This window comes from Bos grunniens, chromosome 14 (genome assembly GCF_055505025.1).
Source record: "Bos grunniens cultivar Pamir isolate PY7600 chromosome 14, Bosgru_T2T1.0, whole genome shotgun sequence".
NCBI lineage: Eukaryota > Metazoa > Chordata > Mammalia > Artiodactyla > Bovidae > Bos > Bos grunniens.
In genome coordinates this window covers 63,076,350-63,101,957 of record NC_141178.1, presented here as the reverse complement: position 1 = coordinate 63,101,957, position 25,608 = coordinate 63,076,350, and the positions used below count along the sequence as shown (strand labels likewise).

The 25,608-nt window shown below is 40.6% G+C and overlaps 1 protein-coding gene across 7 annotated transcripts in view; it reads right to left on the bottom strand.

Annotated features, from left to right (window-relative positions):
• Positions 1–25,608, bottom strand: part of SPIDR (scaffold protein involved in DNA repair) — a 283,594-nt gene that overhangs the window by 175,429 nt on the left and 82,557 nt on the right. For 4 of the 7 annotated variants that reach the window (XR_015140875.1, XM_086337017.1, XM_086337023.1 and 1 more), the window contains one exon: positions 11,456–11,757. Coding sequence is in view for 4 of the 7 variants with exons in the window: in XM_086337017.1 (XP_086193143.1) it covers positions 11,456–11,757 (302 nt within the window). In the remaining 3 variants the exon portion in view is untranslated. Of the gene's footprint in view, positions 1–11,455; positions 11,758–25,258; positions 25,507–25,608 lie in introns of those variants that run through there. The other 3 variants (XM_086337018.1, XM_086337024.1, XM_086337019.1) reach the window with 3 other exon arrangements.

Sequence of the window (25,608 nt, the reverse complement as noted above, 5' to 3'; positions counted from 1 at the left end):
CATCTGAAGCCTAAGAGAGAACCTACATTCCCTCCCAGGCTTTGGTCACAGGATTCCTCTGTTCCAAGAATTCCTGCAGGGAATTCTGAGCAGGTAGACCAGAACTCAGGAATGGAAACACCATGATCTCTAGTCAACAATCACAATTCCAGTAAAAAATCTCTTGTATATTTAAAAAAAAAAAAAGATTCAATAAGGCTCTGCTATAATATATGCAAAATAATTTTTTTCTTTTTCAGTTTTATTGAGACATATTTGACAAATGAATTTGTAAAGTACATACGGTATATACAGTGGTGACTTGATATATGTATACCTGTGAAAGGATCCTCCCCCATTTACTCAGCTGATAGATCACATGTTTATAGTTTATCTTTTTTGATGTAAACATTTAAATTCCACTCTTGACAAATTTCAGTTGTACAATGTAGTGTTCTGAATAACGGTCACCATGTTTACATCAGATCCTCATAACTTACTCACTTTATGACTATAAGTTTGCACTCTTTTCACATGAATGCATTCCCAGAAGTGGGACTGCTGGACAGTATGGAAGAATCTACTCAGTTTCCTCAGAACCTCCATACTGTTTTCCTTAGTGGCTGCACCATTTACACTCGCACCAACAGCCCACGAGTGTTCCCGTTTCTCTGCATCCTGGCCAGCACTTGTCATTGCTTGTCTTTTTAATGACAGTCATTCTGACAGGTGTTAGGTGGCATCTCAGTGAACTTGGACTTGCATTTCCCTGATGACGACTGATGTTGAACACCTTTTCTCACATCTTCGGTCATTTGAATGTCTTCTTTGGAAAATGTCTATTCAATTCTTCTGCTCATTTTTAAAAGCTGATGGTTTGATATTTTTGCTATTGAGTTGCATGAGTTAATGATGTGTTTTGGATATTAACCTTTATCAGAAATAATTTACAAGTATTTTTTTCCATTCTGTAGGTTGCCTTTTTCATTTGCTTCTGGTTTCCTTTATTCTGCAGAAGCTTTCTATTTTGAAAAATTCCACTTGCTTATTTTTGCTTTTTTAGATTTTGTTTTGGTGTCAAATCCCCAAAATCCATCACCAGGACCAGGGTGAAGGAGATTACCACCTATGTTTTCATTTGGAATTCTACGTTTTCAGGTCTTCCACTGAAGTCTAACACCTGAGTTGCTTTAATGAGTGGTGTAAGACAGGGGTTCAGTTTCATTCTTTTGTATGTGGCTGTCGAATTTTCCCAACATTACTGAAAAGACTACCCTCTATCCATAGTATATTGTGGCTCCACAGTTATGAGTTAACTCACCATATGTGCACAGGTTTACTCCTGGACTCTATCATGCTCCACTACCACTTTGTAATACGGTCTGAAATCTGGAAGTGTGATGCCTCTAACTTTGCTCATCTTTCTCAAGATTGCTTTAGCTATTTGGGGTCTTTGTGGATCCACATAAAGTTTAGGATTGGAATTTTGATAGGGGTTGCACTGGATCTGTAGATAGCTCTGGGTAGTATGGACATTTTAACCATATTAATTCTTTCAATCCATGAGAACAGAATAACTTTCCATTTATTTCTGTCTTCCTCAATTTCATTCACCAATGTCATAATTTTAAGTGTTTTTTTTTTTTGTTTTTTTTTTTAACCTCCTTGGTTAAATTTATTCCCAAGTATTTTATTCTTTTTGATGGAACTGTAAAATAGGATTTCTTTCTTAATTTTTATTTTGGATAGGTTTGTGGTTAGCATAGAGAAATGCAACGGATTTTTGTACACAGAGATACTAGGGACTTGGTTCCAGAACAACACAGTGAATTTATTATCATAATAAAGCAGATCACAAGAAACTTTTTGGTTTCCTTATACATGTAAAAATTAAGTTTACACTACACAGTACTCTATTAAATGTACAACAGCATTATGTCTTAAAAATGTATATATCTTAATTTTAAAATGCTACTAAAAATGGCAGAAAAACACAGGGTTGCCACAAACTTTCAATCTGTAAAACAAAAACACACAATACTTGCAAAATACAATGAAGCAAAGCACACAAAAAAAGAAGTAGGCCTATATTGATTTTGTATCCTTTACTGAATTTATTTACTACTTCTCACAGTTTTTTTAGTGAGTCTTTGGGTTTTCCTGTATAGTATCATGCCATCTGTAAATAAGACAAGCTCTAACTCTTCTGATATTTAGATGTCTTTTATTTCTCTTTCTTGCCTAATTACTGGGGCTAGGACTTTTAGTACTGTGTTAAATAAAAGTGACAAGAATGAATGAACATCCTTGTTGTTCTTGATATTAGAGGAAAAGCTTTGACCTTTTCGCTGTCAAGTATGATGTCTGCTGTGGGTTTGCACTTTGTGGTTTTTACAACGTTAAGGTACGTTCCTTAACACCCAGTTTGTTGGAAGTTTTTTTCATAAACGGATGTTGATATCTATAAAAACATTTTCTGCGTCTATTGAAATGATATGATTTTTTTGTCTATCTTATTAATGTGATATATCATGTTGACTGATTTGTGAAGGGTGAACAATCCTTGAATCTCTAGAATCAATCCCAATTGATCATGGTACATAATCCTTTTAATATATTGTTGAACCTGATTTGCCAATACTTTTATTAAGGATTTCTGTGTCCATGTTCATTAGGGATATTGATCTATAATTTTCTTTTCTTCAGGTGTCCTTGTCTGATTTCCATATCAGGGCCATGTAAAATGAGTTTGCAGTTGTTCCCTCCTTTTCTGTCCTTGGAAAGAGTTTGAAAAACATTGGCATTAATTCTTTATTGACTATGAGACAGAATTAAATAGTGAAGCCATCTGTTCCTGGATTTTTCTTTGTTGTGAGGTTTTTGATTACTGATGGTAAAGAATCTGACTGCAGTGCAGGAGACCCAGACTTCATCCCCAGGGAGGGAAGATCCCCTGGAGAAGGGAAGAGCAACCCACTCCAGTATTGCCTGGGAAATTCCATGGACAGAGGAGCCTGGTGGGCTAAGGACGGTGGGGTTGAAAAGAGTCAGATAGGACCGAGCAACTCACTTTCTTTCAATCTCACTAGTAGTTCCTCCATTCAAATTCTTAATTTTATCTTGATTCAGTCTTGGTAGGTCAATGTTTCTAGGATTTATCCATTTCTTCTAGGTTGTCCAATTTGTTGGTATATAATTGTTTATAGTACCTATCATAATTTTTTCTATTTATATGGTATTACTTATAATGACTCCCTTTTTAGTTTCAGTTTCGAGACTTTTCTCCTTTTTTCTTGTATCTAGGTAAGTGTGTGTCTATTTTGTTTAGCTTTTCAAAACATTAATCATTTCTACAAATCTTTTCAATTGTCTTTTCAATCTATATCATATATTTCCCTACTGATTTTTACTATTTCTTCTACTAACTTTGGGCCTAGTTGTTCTTCTTAATATGATTCTTTGAAGTGCAGTTAGGTTGTTCGTGCACTGCTGACTTCATCATTATGAAATGATTTCCCTTGCCTCTTGTTATAGTTCTGGGTTCAAAGCCTATACAGTATGGTACAAGTAGAGCTACCCCTCTTTCTTTAGGTTTCCATTTTCATGGAATATTTTTTTCCATCCCTTCACATTCAGTCTCTTTCTCTCTACTTAAAGGTGAAGTTTCTTACAAGCGGCATTTGGTTGGACTTTTCTTTAAAAAATCCATTCAGCTACTCTTTGTCTTTTGATTAGAGAATTTAGTCCATTTACACCAAAAGTAATTACTGATAAATACGGATTTATTGTCACCATTTTGTTCATTGCTTTCTGGTTTTCTGTAACCCTTTGTTCCTTTTGTCTTCTCTTTGTCCCTTTCATTTCAATTTGTTGATTTTTCTCTATGGTATGTTTTGATTCCTTTCTCTTTAACTTTGTTATCTATTATAGGTTTTTCACTCTGTGGTTACCATGAGGCTATATAATATGTCTGGTATTTAAAGCAGTCTACTTGAAGCTGATAACAACTTAGGTTCAAATGCTTACCAGAATTCTATACATTTACTTTATCCCACTCTGACATTTTATGTTTTTGATGGTACAATTTACATGCTTTTATCTTATGTATCCATTAACAAAGCACTGTGCTGCTGCTACTGCTGCTAAGTCGCTTCAGTCTCGTCCAACTCTGTGTGACCCCATAGACGGCAGCCCATCAGGCTCCCCTGTCCCTGGAATTCTCCAGGCAAGAATACTGGAGTGGGTTGCCATTTCCTTCTCCAATGCATGAAAGTGAAAAGTGAAAGTGAAGTCGCTCAGTCGTGTCCGACCCTCAGCAACCCCATGAACTGCAGCCTTCCAGGCTTCTCCGTCCATGGGATTTTCCAGGCAAGAGTACTAGAGTGGGGTGCCATCACCTTCTCCAAACAAAGCACTGTAGTTACAGTAATTTTAAATATTTTTGTCTTTAATTTTTTTTCATACTATATTTAGAGGTGATTTACTCACCACTATAACAGAATTAGAATATTGTGAATATAACGATATATTTACATTTACCAGTGAGATTTATTCTGACATGTTTCCCATTACTTTTAACATCCCTCTTTTCAGTTTGAGGAACTCCCTTAGCACTTACTGTAAGGCTGCTGCTGCTGCTAAGTCACGTCAGTCGCGTCCGACTCTCTGAGACCCCATAGACGGCGGCCCACGAGGCTCCCATCCCTGGGATTCTCCAGGCGAGAACACTGGAGTGGGTTGCCATTTCCTTCTCCAGTTCATGAAAGTGAAAAGTGAAAGTGAAGTTGCTCAGTTGTGTCTGACTCTTCGTGACCCTATGGACTGTAGCCTACCAGGCTGCTCCGTCCATCAGATTTCCCAGTACTGGAGTGGGTTGCCATTGCCTTCTCCTACTGTAAGGCTAGATTAGTGTAATAGATGTACTTCTTCAATTTTTTTGCTTCATCTCTTGTTCAACTCTGAAGGACAATTTTGCTGGGTACAGTATTCTACGTTGGCATTTTTTCCCCTTCAGTACACTAGATATATCATGCCACACACTTCTTGTTTGCCAATGCTGTGCTAAAAATCTACTCATAGTTTTACTTTGGTTTCCTGGTACATAAGACACTGATGTTCCCTTGCTGTTTTTACAATGATTTACCTTAACTTTTGATAATTTCATTATATGTTTTGACATGGGTCTGTTTGGATTCAACTTACTAAGAATTTTCTAGACTTCCTGGATCTAGATGTTTGTTTCTTTACCCATCATAGGTAAGTTTCAGGCATTATTTCTTTGAATGAACTTTCTGCCTGCTTCTCTCTTCTCCTTCTGAGACCCCTACAATGAAATACTGGCCCACTTAATGGTATCTCAAGTCCCTGAAGATATCTTCAATCTTTTTCATTCCTCTCTCTTTCTGGTTCTCTGTTTGGATGAACTCTCCTGCCCTGTTTTTGAGTTCACAGATTCATTCTTCCACTGGATCTACACTGCCGTTGAAACCCTCCACTCAGTTTTTCAATGAAATTATTGCATTCTTCAGCTTTGTGGCTTCTATTTGGTACTTTCTTATATCTTCTATCTCTTAAAATTTTCACTTTGCTATTGCATTATTCTCTTGACCTCAGTGAGCATCCTTAGGACTATTATTTTTGAACTCTTTTCAGGCAAATCATTTATGCCTCTGTCTGTTTCCAGAGTTTTCTATTGTTTTCTTTTTTTTAATGTATTTCTCTTATTTTTTCATTTTGTTTGACTCTATGTGTTTAGGAGAACAACCTTATTGTTCAGCCAGGCCTGAGTTCTTGGTTCCCGCAAACTTTTGTGAACATCCAAGATGTCTTCTTTGTTCTCAGTGTCCTGGAAGTTGAGAGTGTGCCAAGACCCATCAGTGTCCCAAAGGCAGAATCTCAGTCAACACCTTTTAAAGAACACAAGTAAACTTCTGCAGGGAAATACAGGGAGCTGGGCAATTCCGTGCACTCCCTCTGTGTTGAGCCCTTTGGGGATAGCCAGATAAGAACTGCTTCTTTATTTGCTACTGTCCTGCTCAATCCGCAAACGCCAGTCCTGCTGGCCATCAGACATAGGCAATCAAGGTATGTCCTCTGGGTGGCAGTCACAAAAGCTAAAATGCCAGACATGTGCACAAGCCTCTTCTAGGAGACATCATCAACCCACAGCGATGTGGAGAGAGAGTGAGAAGACGGCACCTGCTGGCCTCCCATGTATCCAAGGAGAATGGCAGTCAGCAGCCAAGATGTGTGATAAATTAGAACCTGATCCTCAGGTAATTGTGCAGTAGTTTGAGCATTCTTTGGCAAAGCGGGAGACCAGGGTTGGAGCCCTGGGTTGGAAAGATCCCCTGGAGAAGGAAATGGCAATCCACTTCAGTACTATTGCCTGGAAAATCCCATGGACAGAGGAGCCTGGTAGGCTACAGTTTATGGGATTGCAAAGAGTCAGACATGACTGAATGACTTCACTTTCTTAGGGATTGGAATGAAAACTGACCTTTTCCAGTCCTGTGGCCACTGGTGAGTTTTTCAAATTTGCTGGCATATTGAGTACAGCACTTTCACAGCATCATCTTTTAGGATTTGAAATAGTTCAACTGGAATTCCATCACTTCCACCAGCTTTGTCCATAGTGATGCTTCCTAAGGCCTACTTGATTTGCATTACAGTATGTCTGGCTCTAGGTGAGTGATCACACCATCGTGGCTATCTGGGTCATAAAGCTGTTTTTTGTATAGCTCTTCTGTTTATTCTTGCCACCTCCATATCTTCTGCTTCTGTTAGGTCCATACCATTTCTGTCCTTTATGGTGCCCATCTTTGCATAAAATGTTCCCTTGGTATGTCTAATTTTCTTGAAGAGATCTCTAGTCTTTCCCATTTTATTGGTTTTCTCTATTTCTTTGTATTGGTCATTGAGGAAGGCTTTCTTATCTCTCCTTGCTATTCTCTGTAACTCTGCATTCAAATGGGTATATCTTTCCTTTTCTCCTTTGCCTTTCACTTCTCTTCTTTTCTCAGCTATTTGCAAGGCGTCCTCAGACAACGATTTTGCCTTTTTGCATTTATTTTTCTTGGGGATGCTCTTGATCACTGCCTCCTGTACAACGTCACAAACCTCCATCCATAGTTCTTCAGACACTCAGTCTATCAGATCTAATCCCTTGAATCTATTTGTCACTTCCACTGTATAATCATAAGGGATTTGATTTAGGTCACACCTGAATGGTCTAGTGGTTTTCCCTACTTTCTTCAAGTCTGAATTTGGCAATAAGGAGTACATGATCTAAGCCACAGTCAGCTCCTGGTCTTGTTTTTGCTGACTGTATAGAGCTTCTCCATCTTTGGCTGCAAAAAATATAATCAATCTGATTTTGGTGTTGACCATCTGGTGATGTCCATGTGTAGCGTCTTCTCTTGTGTTGTTGGAAGAAGGTGTTTGCTATGGTCAGTGCATTCTCTTGGCAAAACTCTGTTAGCTTTTGCCCTACTTCGTTTTGTACTCCAAGGCCAAATTTGCCTGTTACTCCAGGTATTTCTTGACTTCCTACTTTTGCATTCCAGTCCCCTATGATGAAAAGGACATTTTTGGGGGGGTGTTAGGTCTAGAAGGTCTTGTAGGTAGACAGCATATTAAAAAGTAGAGACCTTACTTTGCCAACAAAGGTCTGTCTACTCAAAGTTATGGTTTTTCCAGTAGTCATGTATAGATGTGAGAGCTGGACTATAAAGAAAGCTGAACACAGAAGAATTGATGCTTTTGAACTGTGGTGCTGGAGAAGAGTCTTGAGAGCCCCTTTGACTGCAAGGAGATCCAACCAGTCCATCCTAAAGGAAATCAGTCCTGAATATTCATTGGAAGGACTGATGCTGAAGCTGAAACTCCAATACTTTGGCCACCTGATGTGAAGAACTGACTCATTGGGAAAGACCCTGATGCTGGGAAAGATTGAAGGCAGGAGGAGAAGGGGACGACAGAGGATGAGATGATCGGATGGCATGACCAATTCGATGGACGTGAGTTTGAACAAGCTCTAGGAGCTGGTGATGGACAGGGAAGCCTGGTGTGCTGCAGTCCACGGGGTCACAAAGAGTTGGACACTGAGCAACTGAACTGAACTGACCCTCAGGCAACAGCTTTTATCATATGCAAATAGGCCTCTTTGGGAGAAAGAATGGGAGATGTTTTTGTCAGCTCACTGTGGGCTGAGCCCTAGAGGAATAGCCACAGGGAGTCTTGGTAAATTCATTAAGAACTATATCTCTGCTAAAGTCTGGTGGCAGGACCAACTGGATGTACATGAGTTTGAGTAGGCTCCGGGAGTTGGTGATGGACAGGGAAGCCTGGCATGCTGCAGTCCATGGGGTTGCAAAGCATTGAACACAACTGAGCGACTGAACTGAGAATCTGGTGGGTCTCATAGACACAAGCCCTTTTGGCTTTTAGAGCCAGGTGTTTGGGGGGCTAGTCCTTCCAGTGAAAGTTTTAGAAGTTGAAGTGCTAAATACTGGATCCAAATTCTCTGCTCCAACATGCAAACTGCATGTTGCTGAGCCAGGGTGGGGTCTATGGTGAGGATCTCATAAATTCACTAAGCAAGTTGCTGCTGCTGCTGCTAAGTCAAATCAGTGGTGTCCAACTCTGTGCAACCCCATAGATGGCAGTCCATCAGGCTCCCCCGTCCCTGGAATGCTCCAGGCAAGAACACTGGAGTGGGTTGCCATTTCCTTCTCCAATGCATGAAAGTTTTCAAGTGAAAGTGAAGTCACTCAGACGTGTCCAACTCTTTGCGACCCCGTGGACTGTAGCACACCAGGCTCCTCCATCCATGGGATTTCACAGGCAAGTTAAGACAGTCCAATTACCTTTTATATAAAATAATTGGTACCAATAATTGGTACCAAAAATAGATTGGCATCAATTCAACAAGGCTAAACACTTATACAAAATGTGAAATGAAAAAGAGAAAGATTCAAAAGCATTCTAACTAATTTCCAGAAAAAGAATCACCACATACTTTTAATACACTCTACCAGGTGAAGAAATCAGGTAAAGAGAAAATAATTTAAATAAACATACTATATAATATCTTCAAGTTTTGCTTTCTGTCAAATATAGCAAGCACTGCAAAAAAAAAAACAAAAACACCTGACCGTAAGACTGGTGAAATATGGCCTTATTATTGACAACCTAACTAAAATATCAAAGCAGTGCTAGATTGCCTTTCATTAGTTATGCCTTAAACAGTGCCATGCATCAACAAAAATAAAAACAGGACTTCCCTTGTGGCTCAGTGGATAAGAGCCCACTTCCCAACATAGGGGACATGGGTTTGATCCCTGGTCCGGGAAGATTCCACATGCCAAGGAACAACTGAGTCTGTGTGCCACAGCTACTGTACCCACCCTCCAGGGCCCACAGGCCGCAACTACCGAGGACAGTGCTCCTAGAGCCCGTGCTCCACGACAAGAGAAGCCACTGCAAGAAGAAGCCTGTGCACCACGACAAAGAGTAGCCCGCACTCCACGCAAGTAGAGAGAGCCCACATGGAGCAACAGGACCCGGTACCACCATGAATAAATACATAAATAACTTTAAAAAAATAAACAAACAAGGAAGAAGGCCCAAAGACGCTGAACTAACATTTCCCTGTCGGACAAATCACAAGAGAGAGGGCCAATGTTCTCCAGCCTTGAAATGCCAACTACTTAACTGGGTCCTTGCTAGCTAGTCCTTATGAGGTTTAAAAAAAAGAAAAAAATCCTTTTAATCGCATTTATAAATATTTTATTTGTGCTACATTTGTGCTACACCCACCTTTTTCCTCATTGCAGTTTCATTTTCCACAGACTGCCCCCCACCCCATCCCCAGCTGAACTTCTGTGACAACGGCTTGTGACCCTTCCCTGTGAAGATTATCAAGATGTCTGTATCCACAGCATTTTCATAAAAGTTCACTTCAACAAGTCTTTCTTTCATCATTACTAGACAACTAGTTAAGAGATTGTCTCAACTGAAAACATGATGCTCTAAACAGAACAGCCTATGAGCCGAACATGTGACCTTTCCCCTGCTTCTGAACCAGGTCAGCAAACCTGCTCCAGGCAGCAACCATGGGCCTTCAGGAAGTTCAGTAAAGCTCCTCCTAGTGTCAACAGAGAGTCTTCCAGTCTGATGCCTGAGACAGACAGCCCTAATCACACCAATCACACTCTTAGTATTTCAACACAGTAACTCTGAAAGAATAACCACAAAACAGACATCTCTCAGTTATCACTTAGAAATCACAAGAAGAAATCAACTATTTGCATATTGCTGGAGTTGCTTCAGTCATGAGCAAAGGATATTTGAATCCCTTTAATTAGATTCCTTTCCTGTTTTCTCAATAGACTACGACATCATTCTCATTTAAGGGTATTTAATAACTTCTTCACTCTGGGCATGAGGCATTCTGTCTTACTTTATGTCAAAAACAACAACAGTGAACAGGCATCGACATATCACCAGACTATATCCATCGCACTGGATCAGTCACATTCTTCTAGTCTCCCCTCTGCTCCTTTATTCAAAACAGGTCTCAAAAAAAAAAAAAACAGATCTCCTTCTCCCATTTGCATCCCTGGATATGGACAGCGATTATTCCTAACCTCTGTCTCCACTGGGTCTTCTCTATTATTTTCTAACTCATCTCACATTTTTCCTCTGGGATCTCTTTTAGACACTGGATCCCAATCAAGCCTGATCAAACGTGTGCCCACCCCTTTCCTGCTTTGAACTGCAGCTTCTAGCTGAGGTGACACTGCTCTCCAGAACTCAAGCTCCTTGTCTCCTCCCCCACTGACCCAACACTAACACCATCACTGGGCTCTCCTTGGTGTGTGCTGTACTTGCCCTCCGTGAAGTACACAGCCTCAACAGATCCCAAACCGTGTTCTTCATTAGTGCATTTACACACTCTACTGTGCTCCTGCACACATTCTGCTGGCCCTCTGTAGCCTAGCTTCTATGGTTCTTCACACACACACCAGCCAGTATCAGGCCTGTGAATCCTTGCTCTCGCCAACTACAATCACAAAAGCAATCTCAATACTCTTTATTTCTATTTCCCTCTTTAGATATAACTCACTCAAAAACAAGAACAGTCATTTACTTGTATTAACTGTCAAACACAGCACTTGGAACATGGTTACTAAATAAAATTTGATAAACCCAACCAACCAGTCTCCATTAAGGAAAACAGTTACATAAGCTGGTTATGATTGAAACAGTGGATGTTCAACTTATACAAACAAATCCATAAGTCATCTCCAGAAATTAGGACCCTATAACTGCTCATCAGAACTACAATTCTATTCTATAAATCTTCCTTCCCACATAAATAGATTTTTTTTTAATAAATAGATATTTTTAAATTAACATTTTAGGTATTTGGATTTTTTAAGAAAAAGAAAAACTGTTTTATAAAGTATTTAACCTTAAAAGCTTCTTCCTCTTTGCTGAACTTTCTGGAGTCTTGGGAAGTTTTGTCTGTTTCTTGGGTGTCTGCAAAATGGTCTCCGGAGTCTTGGGAAGTTTTGTCTGTTTCTTGGGTGTCTGCAAAATGGTCTCTGTAGATTCTACCCGCAGGTTTTTTCGTCTCTCTGTGACCTGTCTTCCATCTGATCCAAAATCCATGTGGTATTTGTGAGAGGATTCTGAATCAATGAGCAAGACGTTCTCAGAGCCGTCATCTTCTTCACTATCTGATGAATACTCTAAAATCTCTGTAGGATTTGTCTGAAAACAAAAAAAATTAAGAGAAATGCAATTAACTTTAGAGAATTGTTTATTCAAATCCATATTTATACCACGCCTATTATTCTACTCCCCTATGATTATACTCATTGAAATAACTTTGCAGACATAATATCTGTATCTTAAACTTCTTTCTTGATACAAAATCCAAACTAAGCAAGCCATATACCCAAAGAAGAGATTAAACCAATTGTAAGCCAGACACTATCTCACAGAATCCACCAAATCCAGTACAAACATTTCAATCTTCCTTCAATAAACTAAAAGAAATGTGCCACACATTTGTCAGTCTCAAAAACTGAATTAATAGCATGAACCTGAATGCCATCAGTTATTTAACACCTACTGGGGAAAAAGTAATCTTTTGATTCTGAATTTTAATGTGGGGTATAATAATAATTTACTATTTGTTAAAACTCAAATTTTCTTTAAAACTGCCTCTTCAGATGTAACCCACTTAATTGACCAAAGAAGTCTCTAAGGCTAAAGATGAAAAATTGAGTTTTCCCATATAATTCCAATGAAATATTTTCCAGAGGCCAGTTTGAAACTGCTAATAAAATTAATACACAGAAATCGCTTGCATTCTTATATACTAACAATGAAAACTCAGAGAAATTAAGGAAACAATCACACTCACTATTGCAATGAAAAGAATAAAATACTCAAGAATAAATTTACCTAAAGAAACAAAAGACCAAGTATACAGAATAAAACACTGATGAAAGAAATCAAAGATGACACAAATAGATGGAGAAATATACCATGTTCTTCAATTGGAAGAATCAACATAGTAAAAATGAGTATACTACCTAAAGCAATCTATAGATTCAGTGCAATCCCTATCAAACTACCAATGGTATTTTTCACATAACTAGAACAAATAATTTCAGAATTTTTATGGAAATACAAAAGGCCCCAAATAGCCAAAGCAATATTGAGAAAGAGGAACGGAACTGGTGGAATCAATCTTCCTGACTTTAGGCTATACTGCTGCTGCTGCTAAGTCGCTTCAGTCATGTCCGACTCTGTGTGACCCCATAGCCAGCAGCCCACCAGGCTCCCCCATCCCTGGGATTCTCCAGGCAAGAATTCTGGAGTGGGTTGCCATTTCCTCCTCCAGTGCATGAAAGTGAAAAGTAAAAGTGAAGTCGCTCAGTCGTGTCTGACTTGTAGCGACCCCATGGACTTCAGCCCACCAGGCTCCTCCGTCCATGGGATTTTCCAGGCAAGAGTACTGAAGTGGGGTGCCATCACCTGCTACAGTCATCACGATAGTATGGTTCTGGCACAAAGACAAAAATATATATCACTGGAACAAAATAGGAAATCCAGAGATAAATCCATACACCTATGGACACCTTATCTTTGAAAAAGAAGGCAAAAATATACAATGGAGAAAAAACAGTCTCTTCAACCGTGGGAAAACCAGTCAACTACGTGTAAAAGAATGAAACTAGAACACTTCATAATACCACACACAAAAATAAACTCAAAATGGATTAAAGACCTAAATCTAAGACCAGATACTATAAAAACTCTTAGAGGAAAACAGGCAGAACACTCTCGAACATAAATCACAGCAAGATCCTCCATGATCCACCTCCCAGAGTAATGGAAATAAAAACAAAAATAAACAAATGGGACCTAATTAAACTTAAAAGCTTTTACACAACAAAGGCAACTGTAAGTAAGGTGAAATGACAACTCTCAGAATGGGAGAAAATAACAGCAAACGAAACAACTGAAAAAGAATTAATCTCCAAAATATACAAGTAGCCCATGCAGCTCAATACCAGAAAAATGAACAACCCAATCAAAAAGTGGGCAAAAGACCAAAACAGACGTTTCTCTAAAGAAGACACATAGATGGCTAATAAACACATGAAAAGATGCTCAATATCACTCATTATTAGAGAAATGCAAACCAAAACCACAATGAGGTATCACCTCATGTTGGTCAGAATGGCTATGATCAAAAAGTCTACAAACAATAAATGCTGAAGAGGGTGTGCAGAAAAGGGAAACCTCTTACACTGTTGGGTGGAAGGCAAACTGGTACAGACACTATGGAGAACAGTGTGAAGATTCCTTAAAAAAACTGGAAATAGAACTGCCATACAACCCACCAATCCCACTGCTGGGCATACACCCCGAGGAAACCAGAATTGAGAGAGACACATGTACCCCAGTGTTCACTGCAGCACTGTACAATAGCCAGGACATGTAAGCAACCTAGATCTTCATCAGCAGACAAATGGATAAGGAAGCTGTGATATATACACACAATGGAATATTACTCAGCTATAAAAAGGAATGCATTTGAGTCAGTTCTGATGAGGTAGATGAACCTAGAGCCTAATATACAGACTGACATAAGTCAGAAACAGAAAGACAAATAATGTATATTAACGGATATATACGGAATTTAGATGGTACTGATGATCATATATTCAGGGCAGCAAAGGAGACACAGATGTAAAGAACAGACTTTTGGACTCAGCGGGAGAAAGCGAGGGTGGGATGATTTGAGAGAATAGCATTGAAACATACGTATTATCATATGTAAAATAGATGGCTAGTGAAAGTTTGATGCATGAAGCAGGGCACCCAAAACTGGTACTCTGGGACAACCCAGAGGGATGGGGTGGGCAAGGAGGTGGGTTCAGGATTGGGGAGGACACATGTATACCTGTGACTGACTCATGTGATTGTATGGCAAAAACCATCACAATACTATAAAGTAATTATCCTCCAATTAAAATATATTAATTAATTAAAAAATAAAGGCAATAAAATAAAATCCTCTTTTCACTGCACATCAAAAAAAAAAAAAAAGAAACTAGTCCTATGCACTTTTTCCCCTTTTAATGTCTTGTTTTTCAGAATGTTCTATTAATTTGTGTTTTTGTGCTATCTTGATAATTGAGGGAAATATCATGGCATGGTGGATAGAACTGTTATGCAATATAATATAATTATAATATAATAATAATATGCTTGAGAGCATAATAAATATTTACCTTTGGAATTAATAAACAAACAAACAGGAACTATGTTAGAATGAGTCACTGAGCCTTTTTCCTAACATTTCCTATACTTCCTTCTACTCAAATTTCTGAAGTACCAAATAAGAATTTTTGCTTTGAACACCAGATTATAAAACAGGACTTCACATCAAGAGCCAAAACTAGGGCTTCCCTGGTGGCTTAGTAGTAATGAATCCACCTTCCAATGCAGGAGACATGGGTTGATCCCTGGTCCAGGAAGATCCCACATGCCTCAGAGCAACTAAGTCATGCGCCACAACTACTGAGCCTGTGCTCTACAGCCTGGCAGCTGCAACAACTTAAGGCCACACACCCTAGAGCCCATGCTCTGAAAAGAAGCCACCACAGTGAGAAGCCCGAGAATCTCAACTAGAAAGTAGACTCCCCTGCTGCAACTAGAGAAAAGCTCGTGCAGCACTGAAAACCCAGTACAGCCAATAAATAAATAAGTAAGTAAATAAACTGCAAATCCTGGAGAGAAGAATCAGAACATTCTTCTGTAATATCTTCTGTCTTTGCCCAGAAACATGCTAAAACGTTTAAATATGGTAGATATTTTCCTATTACTTGATTTTGCAAGTCACTCTCATTGTTTTAATGTCAGCAACAATTTATCCCTCAACATTCTAATTTTCCAGTATATTAGTAGCTGCTCCTAATTTAATAGCTCCACTAAAATTTTAACTCATTAAATGTAAACTGTACATTTAGTTGATTGGGTTCTATACCCCATTGATTCATACTGCAGCTACAGGGACCCTCACAAGGAGCACTTCCTATTGATGGTCAGCTTGGACTGTGTCACTGGCACTGTAGCAGGCACATGGACACACGAGAACGAGGTTATCACTTGTGGGTGTGTGTGTGCGCATGTGCACTGGGGGGTGTGTGTGTGTGTGTGAGTGTGTGTGTGTGTGTAGGTTAGCATTACAATTTTAATCATCTACACACAAGGCAAAAAATTGATCACATTTGGCCTTTAAGAATCTTATCGTTAAAATCTTTTTAAGAGCTTAAAAAGGACCTCACCTATTCCCACATCTCAAAAGTTTGGGTAGTCACCTGTTATCAGGTGCCATTTAAAATATGAAAAAGTACATGAAAAAACTGTCAAAAGAAGAGCTTCATCCCACAATCCTCTCCACAGGCTCAACTGTGTGCCCACTTCACTGTGTTACTGAAGTATTCAGTAGGAGAAGGCAATGGCACCCCACTCCAGTACTCTTGCCTGGAAAATCCCATGGACGGAAGAGCCTGGTAGGCTGCAATCCATGGGGTTGCTAAGAGTCGGACACAACCGAAGTGACTCAGCAGTAGCAGAAGTATTCAGTACTACACACTGCTCGTCAGGGGCACCTGTTCCCCTCAACCCTGCCCTGCCAGACACAGCTTCCGAGTAAACATTAAGAACAGGCCACAAAACAACCACAGTAGCGGACACTGAAAACTAAGTTTCTCAACATGAAATTTTCGGATATTACTTGAGAACTCCCAATTTAATTTCATGGTTTTGCTATGGAATGTCTTTTCCTTCAGTACTCGAAAGTTGTGAACTTCCCGCTAGAGCAGGGCTGCTCAGCGTCAGCACCGCTGCCATTTCACCCAGGATAACGTGGGGGCGGTCCTGTGCACCGCAGGGTGGTTAGCAGCATCCTGGCCACTACCCACTAGCAGAATGATCAAAAGTCTCCAGGCATCCCCCAATCGAGAACCACTGTCCTAGAAAAAAGTCAACAAATAACCAGCTACACGTGGCCTGTGCCAGGGACTCACATGAAAAACTGAAAGGGATAGAAGTGCTTTGTGGAGATGGGGAGGTCAAAATGAAATAGTCACAGAACAAACTGGTGGAAGTACTGCAACAGAAGTGTTGTTCAGGCTGCACAGGAACAGGTAAGAGAACAAAGCCAGCTGGGGCACAGGGAGAGGGGAAGAAGGAAACAGATGCCACTAGAATCAGGACTTGCCACCTAAAGTTGAATGCGAACTGCAGGTTATTAGGCAGAGAGAAAAGGAAGTGCATTCGGGGACTGAAATAGCACGACCACAAATAGGAGGCCAGAAAGAACAGAGCGCACCAGGGTAATCTACAAGAAGCAGAGGAAAGGGGCGTTGAAGGCCGAGCAGACCACAGCAGGGCATGCTGCTGCACTCTGAGGCCCTTGCGAGCCACGGGCAGTTTTACCAGGGGCAAGCCAAGGCTCATGCTGGTGTGGAGAGATCACCCAGACAACATTCTGAAGAACAGACTCTACTGTTGAAAGGAAGAGGCAGCAGCTAGCAAGAAGTCTCCTCCATAATTAAAGCAAGAGATGAAGATGTGAGAGGTGGCAGGAGGATACAGAAGCAGACTGGAGAGAAAATAACAAAGAAAATGTAACAATACTTGAGGACTCCCAGATGTCAGAAATGAAAGTGAAGGCAGAGTGAAAGGAGACCCCAAGCACCTGGTCTGGGCAACAAGAGAGGTCCATTTATCAAGAAAGGGAATTCCAGAAATATATCTGGAATAGGTTTGTTCCCAATACTGAATTTGGTTTTGGTATGTTAATATTGTAACCTCTATGAAATAGCTGAGGTAACAATGACCAAGAGGCAGCCACGGCTTAACAGGCCTGGAGCTTAAACAAAGAGATTCGACATGGAGATTCAAGTGCAGGAACCATAGGGACAGAAACTGTGCACTCAAGTTGAGGGCTCATGGGAAAGACGGTCCACAGAAACCATGTAACAGAAGAGAAGCTCCAGGCTGGAACTTTGGGAATATCATCAACATTTAAGCTGTATTCAGGTGAGAAGAGACAGAAAAGTGAACTCACTTGAGAAGGAAGAGATTGCACAGATACGAACCCAACACCATCTCAAGCTCAGCCCTGCCCTCAATCGCAGGTTATCTTAAGCAATTTATTTAACTTTCCTATGCCTGTTTTCTGAAGGAAATCAGCCCTGGGATTTCTTTGGAAGGAATGATGCTAAAGCTGAAACTCCAGTACTTTGGCCACCTCATGCGAAGAGTTGACTCATTGGAAAAGACTCTGATGCTGGGAGGGATTGGGGGCAGGAGGAGAAGGGGACGACAGAGGATGAGATGGCTGGATGGTATCACTGACTCGATGGACGTGAGTCTCAGTGAACTCCAGGAGTTGGTGATGGACAGGGAGGCCTGGTGTGCTGCGATTCATGGGGTCGCAAAGAGTCGGACACGACTGAGCAACTGATCTGATCTGATCTGATGCCTGTTTCTTCATCTTCAATTTGGAGACACAGTAACATCTAACACATTAAGCATTTCATCGTCATTTAGTCACTAAGTCGTGTCCAACTCTTGCAACCCCATGATTATTGCCCACCAGGCTCCTCTGTCCATGGGATTCTCCAGGCAAGAATACTGGAATGGTAGCCACTTCCTTCTTCAGGGGATCTTCCCGACCCAGGAATTGAACTCGTGTCTCTTGCACTGCAGACAGATTCTTTGCAACTGAGGTTTTAAGCATTTAATAAATGTATTAAATTTTATATTTATTTTCTTTTTTAAGATTTTTCTTAATCCCTAAGAGGATCTCTGTAAATGACAATGAGGAACAGAGCAAATAATGTCTTCAGCAGCCGATCAAACACGAACAATGCCTTAGCCAGCAAAACAAACCATGGAGAAGGGAATGGCAAACCACTTCAGTATTCTTGCCTTGAGAACCCCATGAACAGTATGAAAAGGCAAAATGATAGGATACTGAAAGAGAAACTCCCCAGGTCAGTAGGTGCCCAATATGCTACTGGAGACCCGTGGAGAAATAACTCTAGAAAGAACGAAGGGATGGAGCCAAAGCAAAAAGAATACCCAGCTGTGGATGTGACTGGTGATAGAAGCAAGGTCCGATGTTGTAAAGAGCAATATTGCATAGGAACCTGGAATGTCAGCTCCATGAATCAAGGCAAATTGGAAGTGCTCAAACAAGAGATGACAAGAGTGAATGTCGACATTCTAGGAATCAGCAAACTGAAATGGACTGGAATGGGTGAATTTAATTCAGATGACCATTATATCTACTACTGAAGGCAGGAATCCCTCAGAAGAAATGGAGTAGCCATCATGGTCAACAAAAGAGTCTGAAATGCAGTACCTGGATGCAATCTCAAAAACGACAGAATGATCTCTGTTCGTTTCCAAGGCAAACCATTCAATATCACAGTAATCCAAGTCTATGCCCCAACCAGTAATGCTGAAGAAGCTGAAGTTGAACGGTTCTATGAAGACCTACAAGACCTTTTAGAACTAACACCCAAAAAAGATGTCCTTTTCATTATAGGGGACTGGAATGCAAAAGTAGAAAGTCAAGAAATACCTGGAGTAACAGGCAAATTTGGCCTTGGAATACGCAGTGAAGCAGGGCAAAGACTGATAGAGTTTGGCCAAGAAAATGCACTGGTCATAACAAACATCCTCTTCCAACAACACAAGAGAAGACTCTATACATGGACATCACCAGATGGTCAACACCGAAATCAGATTGATTATATTCTTTGCAGCCAAAGATGGAGAAGCCCTATACAGTGAGCACAAACAAGACCAGGAGCTGACTGTGGCTCAGACCACGAACTCCTTATTGCCAAATTCAGACTGAAATTGAAGAAAGTAGGGAAAACCACTAGACCATTCAGGTATGACCTAAATCAAATCCCTTATGATTATACAGGGGAAGTGAGAAACAGATTTAAGGGACTAGATCTGATAGACAGAGTGCCTGATGAACTATGGACTGAGGTTCGTGACATTGTACAGGAGACAGGGATTAAGACCATCCCCATGGAAAAGAAATGCAAAAAAGCAAAATGGCTGTCTGGAAAGGCCTTACAAATAGCTGTGAAAAGAAGAGAAGCAAAAAGCAAAGGAGAAAAGGAAAGATATAAACATCTGCATGCAGAGTTCCAAAGAATAGCAAGAAGAGATAAGAAAGCCTTCTTCAGCAATCAATGCAAAGAAATAGAGGAAAACAACAGAATGGGAAAGACTGGAGATCTCTTCAAGAAAATCAGAGATACCAAAGGAAAATTTCATGCAAAGATGGGCTCGATAAAGGACAGAAATGGTAGGAACCTAACAGAAGCAGAAGATATTAAGAAGAGATGGCAAGAATACACAGAACTGTACAAAAAAGATCTTCACGACCCAGATAATCACGATGGTGTGATCACTCACCTAGAGCCAGACATCCTGGAATGTGAAGTCAAGTGGGCCTTAGAAAGCATCACCATGAACAAAGCTAGTGGAGGTGATGGAATTCCAGTGAAGCTATTCCAAATCCTGAAAGATGATGCTGTGAAAGTGCTGCACTCAATATGCCAGCAAATTTGGAAAACTCAGCAGTGGCCACAGGACTGGAAAAGGTCAGTTTTCATTCCAATCCCAAAGAAAGGCAATGCCAAAGAATGCTAAAACTACGGCACAATTGCACTCATCTCACACGCTAGTAAAGTAATGCTCAAAATTCTCCAAGCCAGGCTTCAGCAATATGTGAACCATGAACTTCCTGATGTTCAAGCTGGTTTTAGAAAAGGCAGAGGAACCAGAGATCAAATTGCCAACATCCGCTAGATCATGGAAAAAGCAAGAGAGTTTCAGAAAACATCTATTTCTGCTTTATTGACTATGCCAAAGCCTTTGACTGTGTGGATCACAATAAACTGTGGAAAATTCTGAAAGAGATGGGAATACCAGACCACCTGGTCTGCCTCTTGAGAAATTTGTATGCAGGTCAGGAAGCAACAGTTAGAACTGGACATGGAACAACAGACTGGTTCCAAATAGGAAAAGGAGTACGTCAAGGCTGTATATTGTCACCCTGTTTATTTAACTTATACGCAGAGTACATCATGAGAAATGCTGGACTGGAAGAAGCACAAGCTGGAATCAAGATTGCCAGGAGAAATATCAATAACCTCAGATATGCAGATGATAACACCCTTATGGCAGAAAGTGAAGAGGAACTAAAAAGCCTCTTGATGAAAGTGAAAGTGGAGAGTGAAAAAGTTGGCTTAAAGCTCAACATTCAGAAAACGAAGATCATGGCATCTGGTCCCATCACTTCATGGGAAATAGATGGGGAAACAGTGGGAACAGTGTCAGACTTTATTTTTCTGGGCTCCAAAATCACTACAGATGGTGACTGCAGCCATGAAATTAAAAGACGCTTACTCCTTGGAAGGAAAGTTATGACCAACCTAGATAGCATATTCAAAAGCAGAGACATTACTTTGCCAACAAAGGTCCGTCTAGGCAAGGCTATGGTTTTTCCTGTGGTCATGTATGGATGTGAGAGTTGGACTGTGAAGAAGGCTGAGCGCCAAGGAATTGATGGTTTTGAACTGTGATGTTGGAGAAGACTCTTGAGAGTCCCTTGGACTGCAAGGAGATCCAACCAGTCCATTCTGAAGGAGATCAGCCCTGGGATTTCTTTGGAAGGAATGATGCTAAAGCTGATACTCCAGTACTTTGGCCACCTCATGCGAAGAGTTGACTCATTGGAAAAGACTCTGATGCTGGGAGGGATTGGGGGCAGGAGGGGAAGGGGACAGAGGATGAGATGCCTGGATGGCATCACTGAGTCGATGGATGTGAGTCTGAGTGAACTCCGGGTGTTGGTGATGGACAGGGAGGCCTGGCGTGCTGCGATTCATGGGGTCGCAAAGAGTTGGACACGACTGAGCGACTGATCTGATCTGATTCTTGATGTAGGCACGTCCAATTTTTAAGAGGAAACAAAAGCCATAACAAACATCTTTGGGGAAAGATGGCAAGCAGCAGCACTTCAGCACATTTTCCTTTAGAACTGCTCCCCAAAGGCTGAAATCCTGATGAGTGTGGACGAGCTCTCCTCACATGGACACAGGGAGAAATGGCCGCTCACGAGACCCCAGCTGTCTTAGTCCCAGCCTGACAGTAAGGAACTCATTCTTTCACAAAGCATGCTGAGTCCATGAGCGCACACGCACTGTGTGTCCCTGTACATGCATGCAGAGGTGCAAGTGCATGGGATAGGAGGAGAAGGAAGGAATCAAAGACCGCTCACAGGAGTCTGCAGGTTCAGAAGCTCCAGGTGACTTTTATCTTTATTGTAGAAGCTGATTAATGAGAATGGAGGGCTATGAGTTTTGGAACAAAAAAAGACTTGGTTTTCAATCACAGGTCCCCTGTTTTCCTGTTTCGTAGTTGCACAAGTCACTTTGCTGGCTCTGTCATTCCTTAGCTAAATGGAAAAATTCTTCCAGAAGCATTTTAAGAATGAGGGATAATGACTACTTATTATGAAATGATTTAAGCACATGGAAAAGTGCAAGAAATAAAAAATACCTGTGCTCATTACCTAATCACTCTTCATCAAATATTAACACAATACAAATTTTTCTTCAGTTTTTTTTTTTTAAAAGGCAGTTGAAAATTCCTGCATCTCTCTTCATGTTCTAGTTTTCCTCCACCCTAGAGGTAACTCCCTCCTGAATTTGGCATTTCATCAACATCCTCTTTGTATTCTTATAAAAGAATATTATTCTCTCTTTATTCTTTACCACACACACAAATACTATAGTGTATTATTTTGTGAGCTTTCAAACTTTATATAAAATTTTTAAATGGTATCCTCTGAACACAGCTCTGAATGACCTATTTTTTCCACCAACATTATCTTTTTTAAAACATTTATTCATGTTCATACATGTAGCTCTATTTCAGTGCTGCCCAATAAAAGATATATAATTTAAAACTTTCTAGTAGCCATATTGAGAAATAAAAAGAAACAGATGAAATTAATATAACGTTATTTAACCAAATATATAAAAAACAGTATCACTTCTTTCTCAGGTCTCACCGGAATCACCTTTAGCAGTCCCTTCACACCCGTCTGTTTTTGTGTCTCTGTACCTCGAAATTCTCCCAGCCTTTCCCCACATCCAATTCTGAAGCCACTTCTGCACTTTAAGGTGTTTGCTATAGCAGCACCACACTTCTCAGCACCAACCTCTGGATGAGTCTGCTTAGGCTGCCAGAGCAAAAGACGAGAGACACAGGGAGATGGAGAGACTGACTTCCAGCAGGTTCCTTGTGAAAGCTGACCAAATGGAGCCCTCCGAAAACTTTCACATATAATTACTTTCTTCAGGTCTATAGTCCAGTTACAGAAATAATATATCCAGAGCAACCTCAGGATATACTAGCATGGTTCTAAAACCTTTACTCCTGTTCAACTATATTTGCTTTTTGTTACTTACAACTAAAAATTAACTATCTGTTAAATATCTCAAGGTACAAAAAGTGTTCCATTAAAGAAATAGCAGCCTTATTAAGGATATACTATGTGTAAGGTGTTATATAAGAAACAAAATTTAATGAGATACAGTTCCATAACGAACCTGAAATCAAATAAAGGAGATAGTGTAAGCACGGCTCACATGAGATGTTCCAAATGAGCACAGAATAGAGCCCCTGTTTCTGGCTGATCAGAAACCAGCAGACGCGCTGGAAGAGACAAAACCTACACTGCGTCTCAAAGGACCGAAGAATCCTTAGCATTTTAAAGATGAGAAAAGATAAAAGAAAGCACATGAGGCAGGGAAGGACCAGGATATTCAAGATACAGGGACAAGTCTTGACAAATGAAAGTGTGGAGTTCACACTGGGAGGCAAGAGATAACAATGTAACCGACAGACTCAGGGGTGTAGAGAGCACAAACGTCCTCTCACATAAAGACAAATCAAGCAAGCCATCAGCAGTGGGAAGTAGGTTCTAAATTTATTTCTTGGAATGATGATAAATTTGATGGCAAATTCACTCACATACTTTCCGTGTGGCTTCTTGGTACCAGGGACTGCTCTGGGTCAGTGATAAGGTCCATGCCTTCAGATTTCTTTCCATTCCCAAACCCACTGAAGACATGCTCTAGCAAATTAAGTTTGTTGTTGTTTAGTTGCTAAATCACATCTGACTCTTTGCGACCCCACGGTCTGTAGCCCACCAGGCTCCTCTGTCCATGGGATTTCCCAGGAAAGAATACTGGTGTGGGTGGCCATTTCCTTCTCCAGGGGATTTTCCCAACCCAGGGCTTGAACACGTGTCTCTTGCATCTCCTACATCAGCAGGTGGATTCTTTACCACTGAGTCACCTGGTAAGTCCAGCAACTTAAGTTACTATAGTATTTTAATGTGTGGAAATTCAGCACACTGGCAAGTGTAAATGCATTCACAGCCTACTACTTTAATAATTATTATTCTAAAACTGTTTGGTAACCAAATAGCACTAATGAAAATACTGCAGATAGTCGGTTCAAGTAATGCACTACAAAAGGCCAAACTTCAGTCAAGACAGTGGTGCTGTCTTGACTGAAACAGAGGACACATTCAAGAGCAAAGAATGGAAAGAGAAGCTGTTCTTTGGAACACATGGAGTTTTAAATGATCACAGGATAAGCACAGACACACAGAACCACCTAGCAGGAGACTGGAAATTCAGCTCCTTGACAAAGATGCCACTGGAGAAGAAATGATTCAAGACACCAATGACACCAACCCGTAAGACTCCTCATGGAGGACACGAGTGAAGACAAGCTGGCTGCAGCACTCTGATTTCTGGGCTCCGTGGACCGAGTCCAGGTGCATTTATTACTTCAGCCTCACCATAAACAACCAACCTCCTACAGACTATATCACGAATCACAACGACTCCATCTTACTTTGATAATCTGTAATACTGTGCACCTAAGATGATAAAAAAGACTCCACTGTTTCTCCCTTAAAATCTGCCAGTTATCTGGCAGTGCATACATCTGGGTGATGAGAGCAAGGAAAATATGGGAAGCATACACACACACTTATGTGAGCTATAATCACTGGAAAAATCAGGAATAAAAAAATTCTTCAATTCTCCAAATAGGTAGATATTCAACACGTTTTATTTAAAATAGATTTTTAAATAAGTATCACAAAATTTTAATTTAAAAAATTAATTCACACAATATTCCATGTAATTCATCTGATATTCTTTAAGCTGAAGTTACCTCCTGTAATCCTATCCACTAATTTCTGCATGAAATGTTCAGGAAAGAGTCTCATAATTAAAGAACTAGCCCTGAACCTAAGCATCCTAGTTCCCACATCAAATCTGAATCTAAATCCATGTCTACATGTGCAGGGTCGTCCTGGATACAAACAGCGTCCACTAACAAAGTCAGGAAGTCAAGCGTCTACCTGCAAGACAAAGACACACTGCCATAAAACAAGTGAAACCAATCAGCCAGATGAAACAACACTCTCTAACTTTCAGAAATTACAGCTTTCAATTCTAAAATGTATAGGCAGGTTGCACCAACAGCAACAGTGGAATATCAGTAACAAATGACGACCTCTTCCATTCTAAATGACACCTTTGTAAGCTAAATTACTTACCCAGCTGGCAAAACAAACGAAAGGTAACTAAACTAAAATCACTTCTTGAGATAACCGATTACAGGACAAAAACAGCTCACTTTACTGTATTTTATGCAAAAACAAAAGCCTTACGCTCTGGTCTCAGCCCTGCAGGGTCAGTGAAGCACCCTGTGCGGCCGGGGCCCTGCTGTGGGGGCAGCTGTCGGCTGCACCCTAACCGGCAGGCCCGTGTCTCGAAGCACTGGTTTCTGCTCTCTGAGGCTCCCACCCAATTACTGGCTGGCCCAGACCTGCCCGGGAAGATCAGCGAGGCCCAGGCCACGCCAAGTTCACGTTTATCCTGATTCAGCCTCCCTTTCTTCAACTCA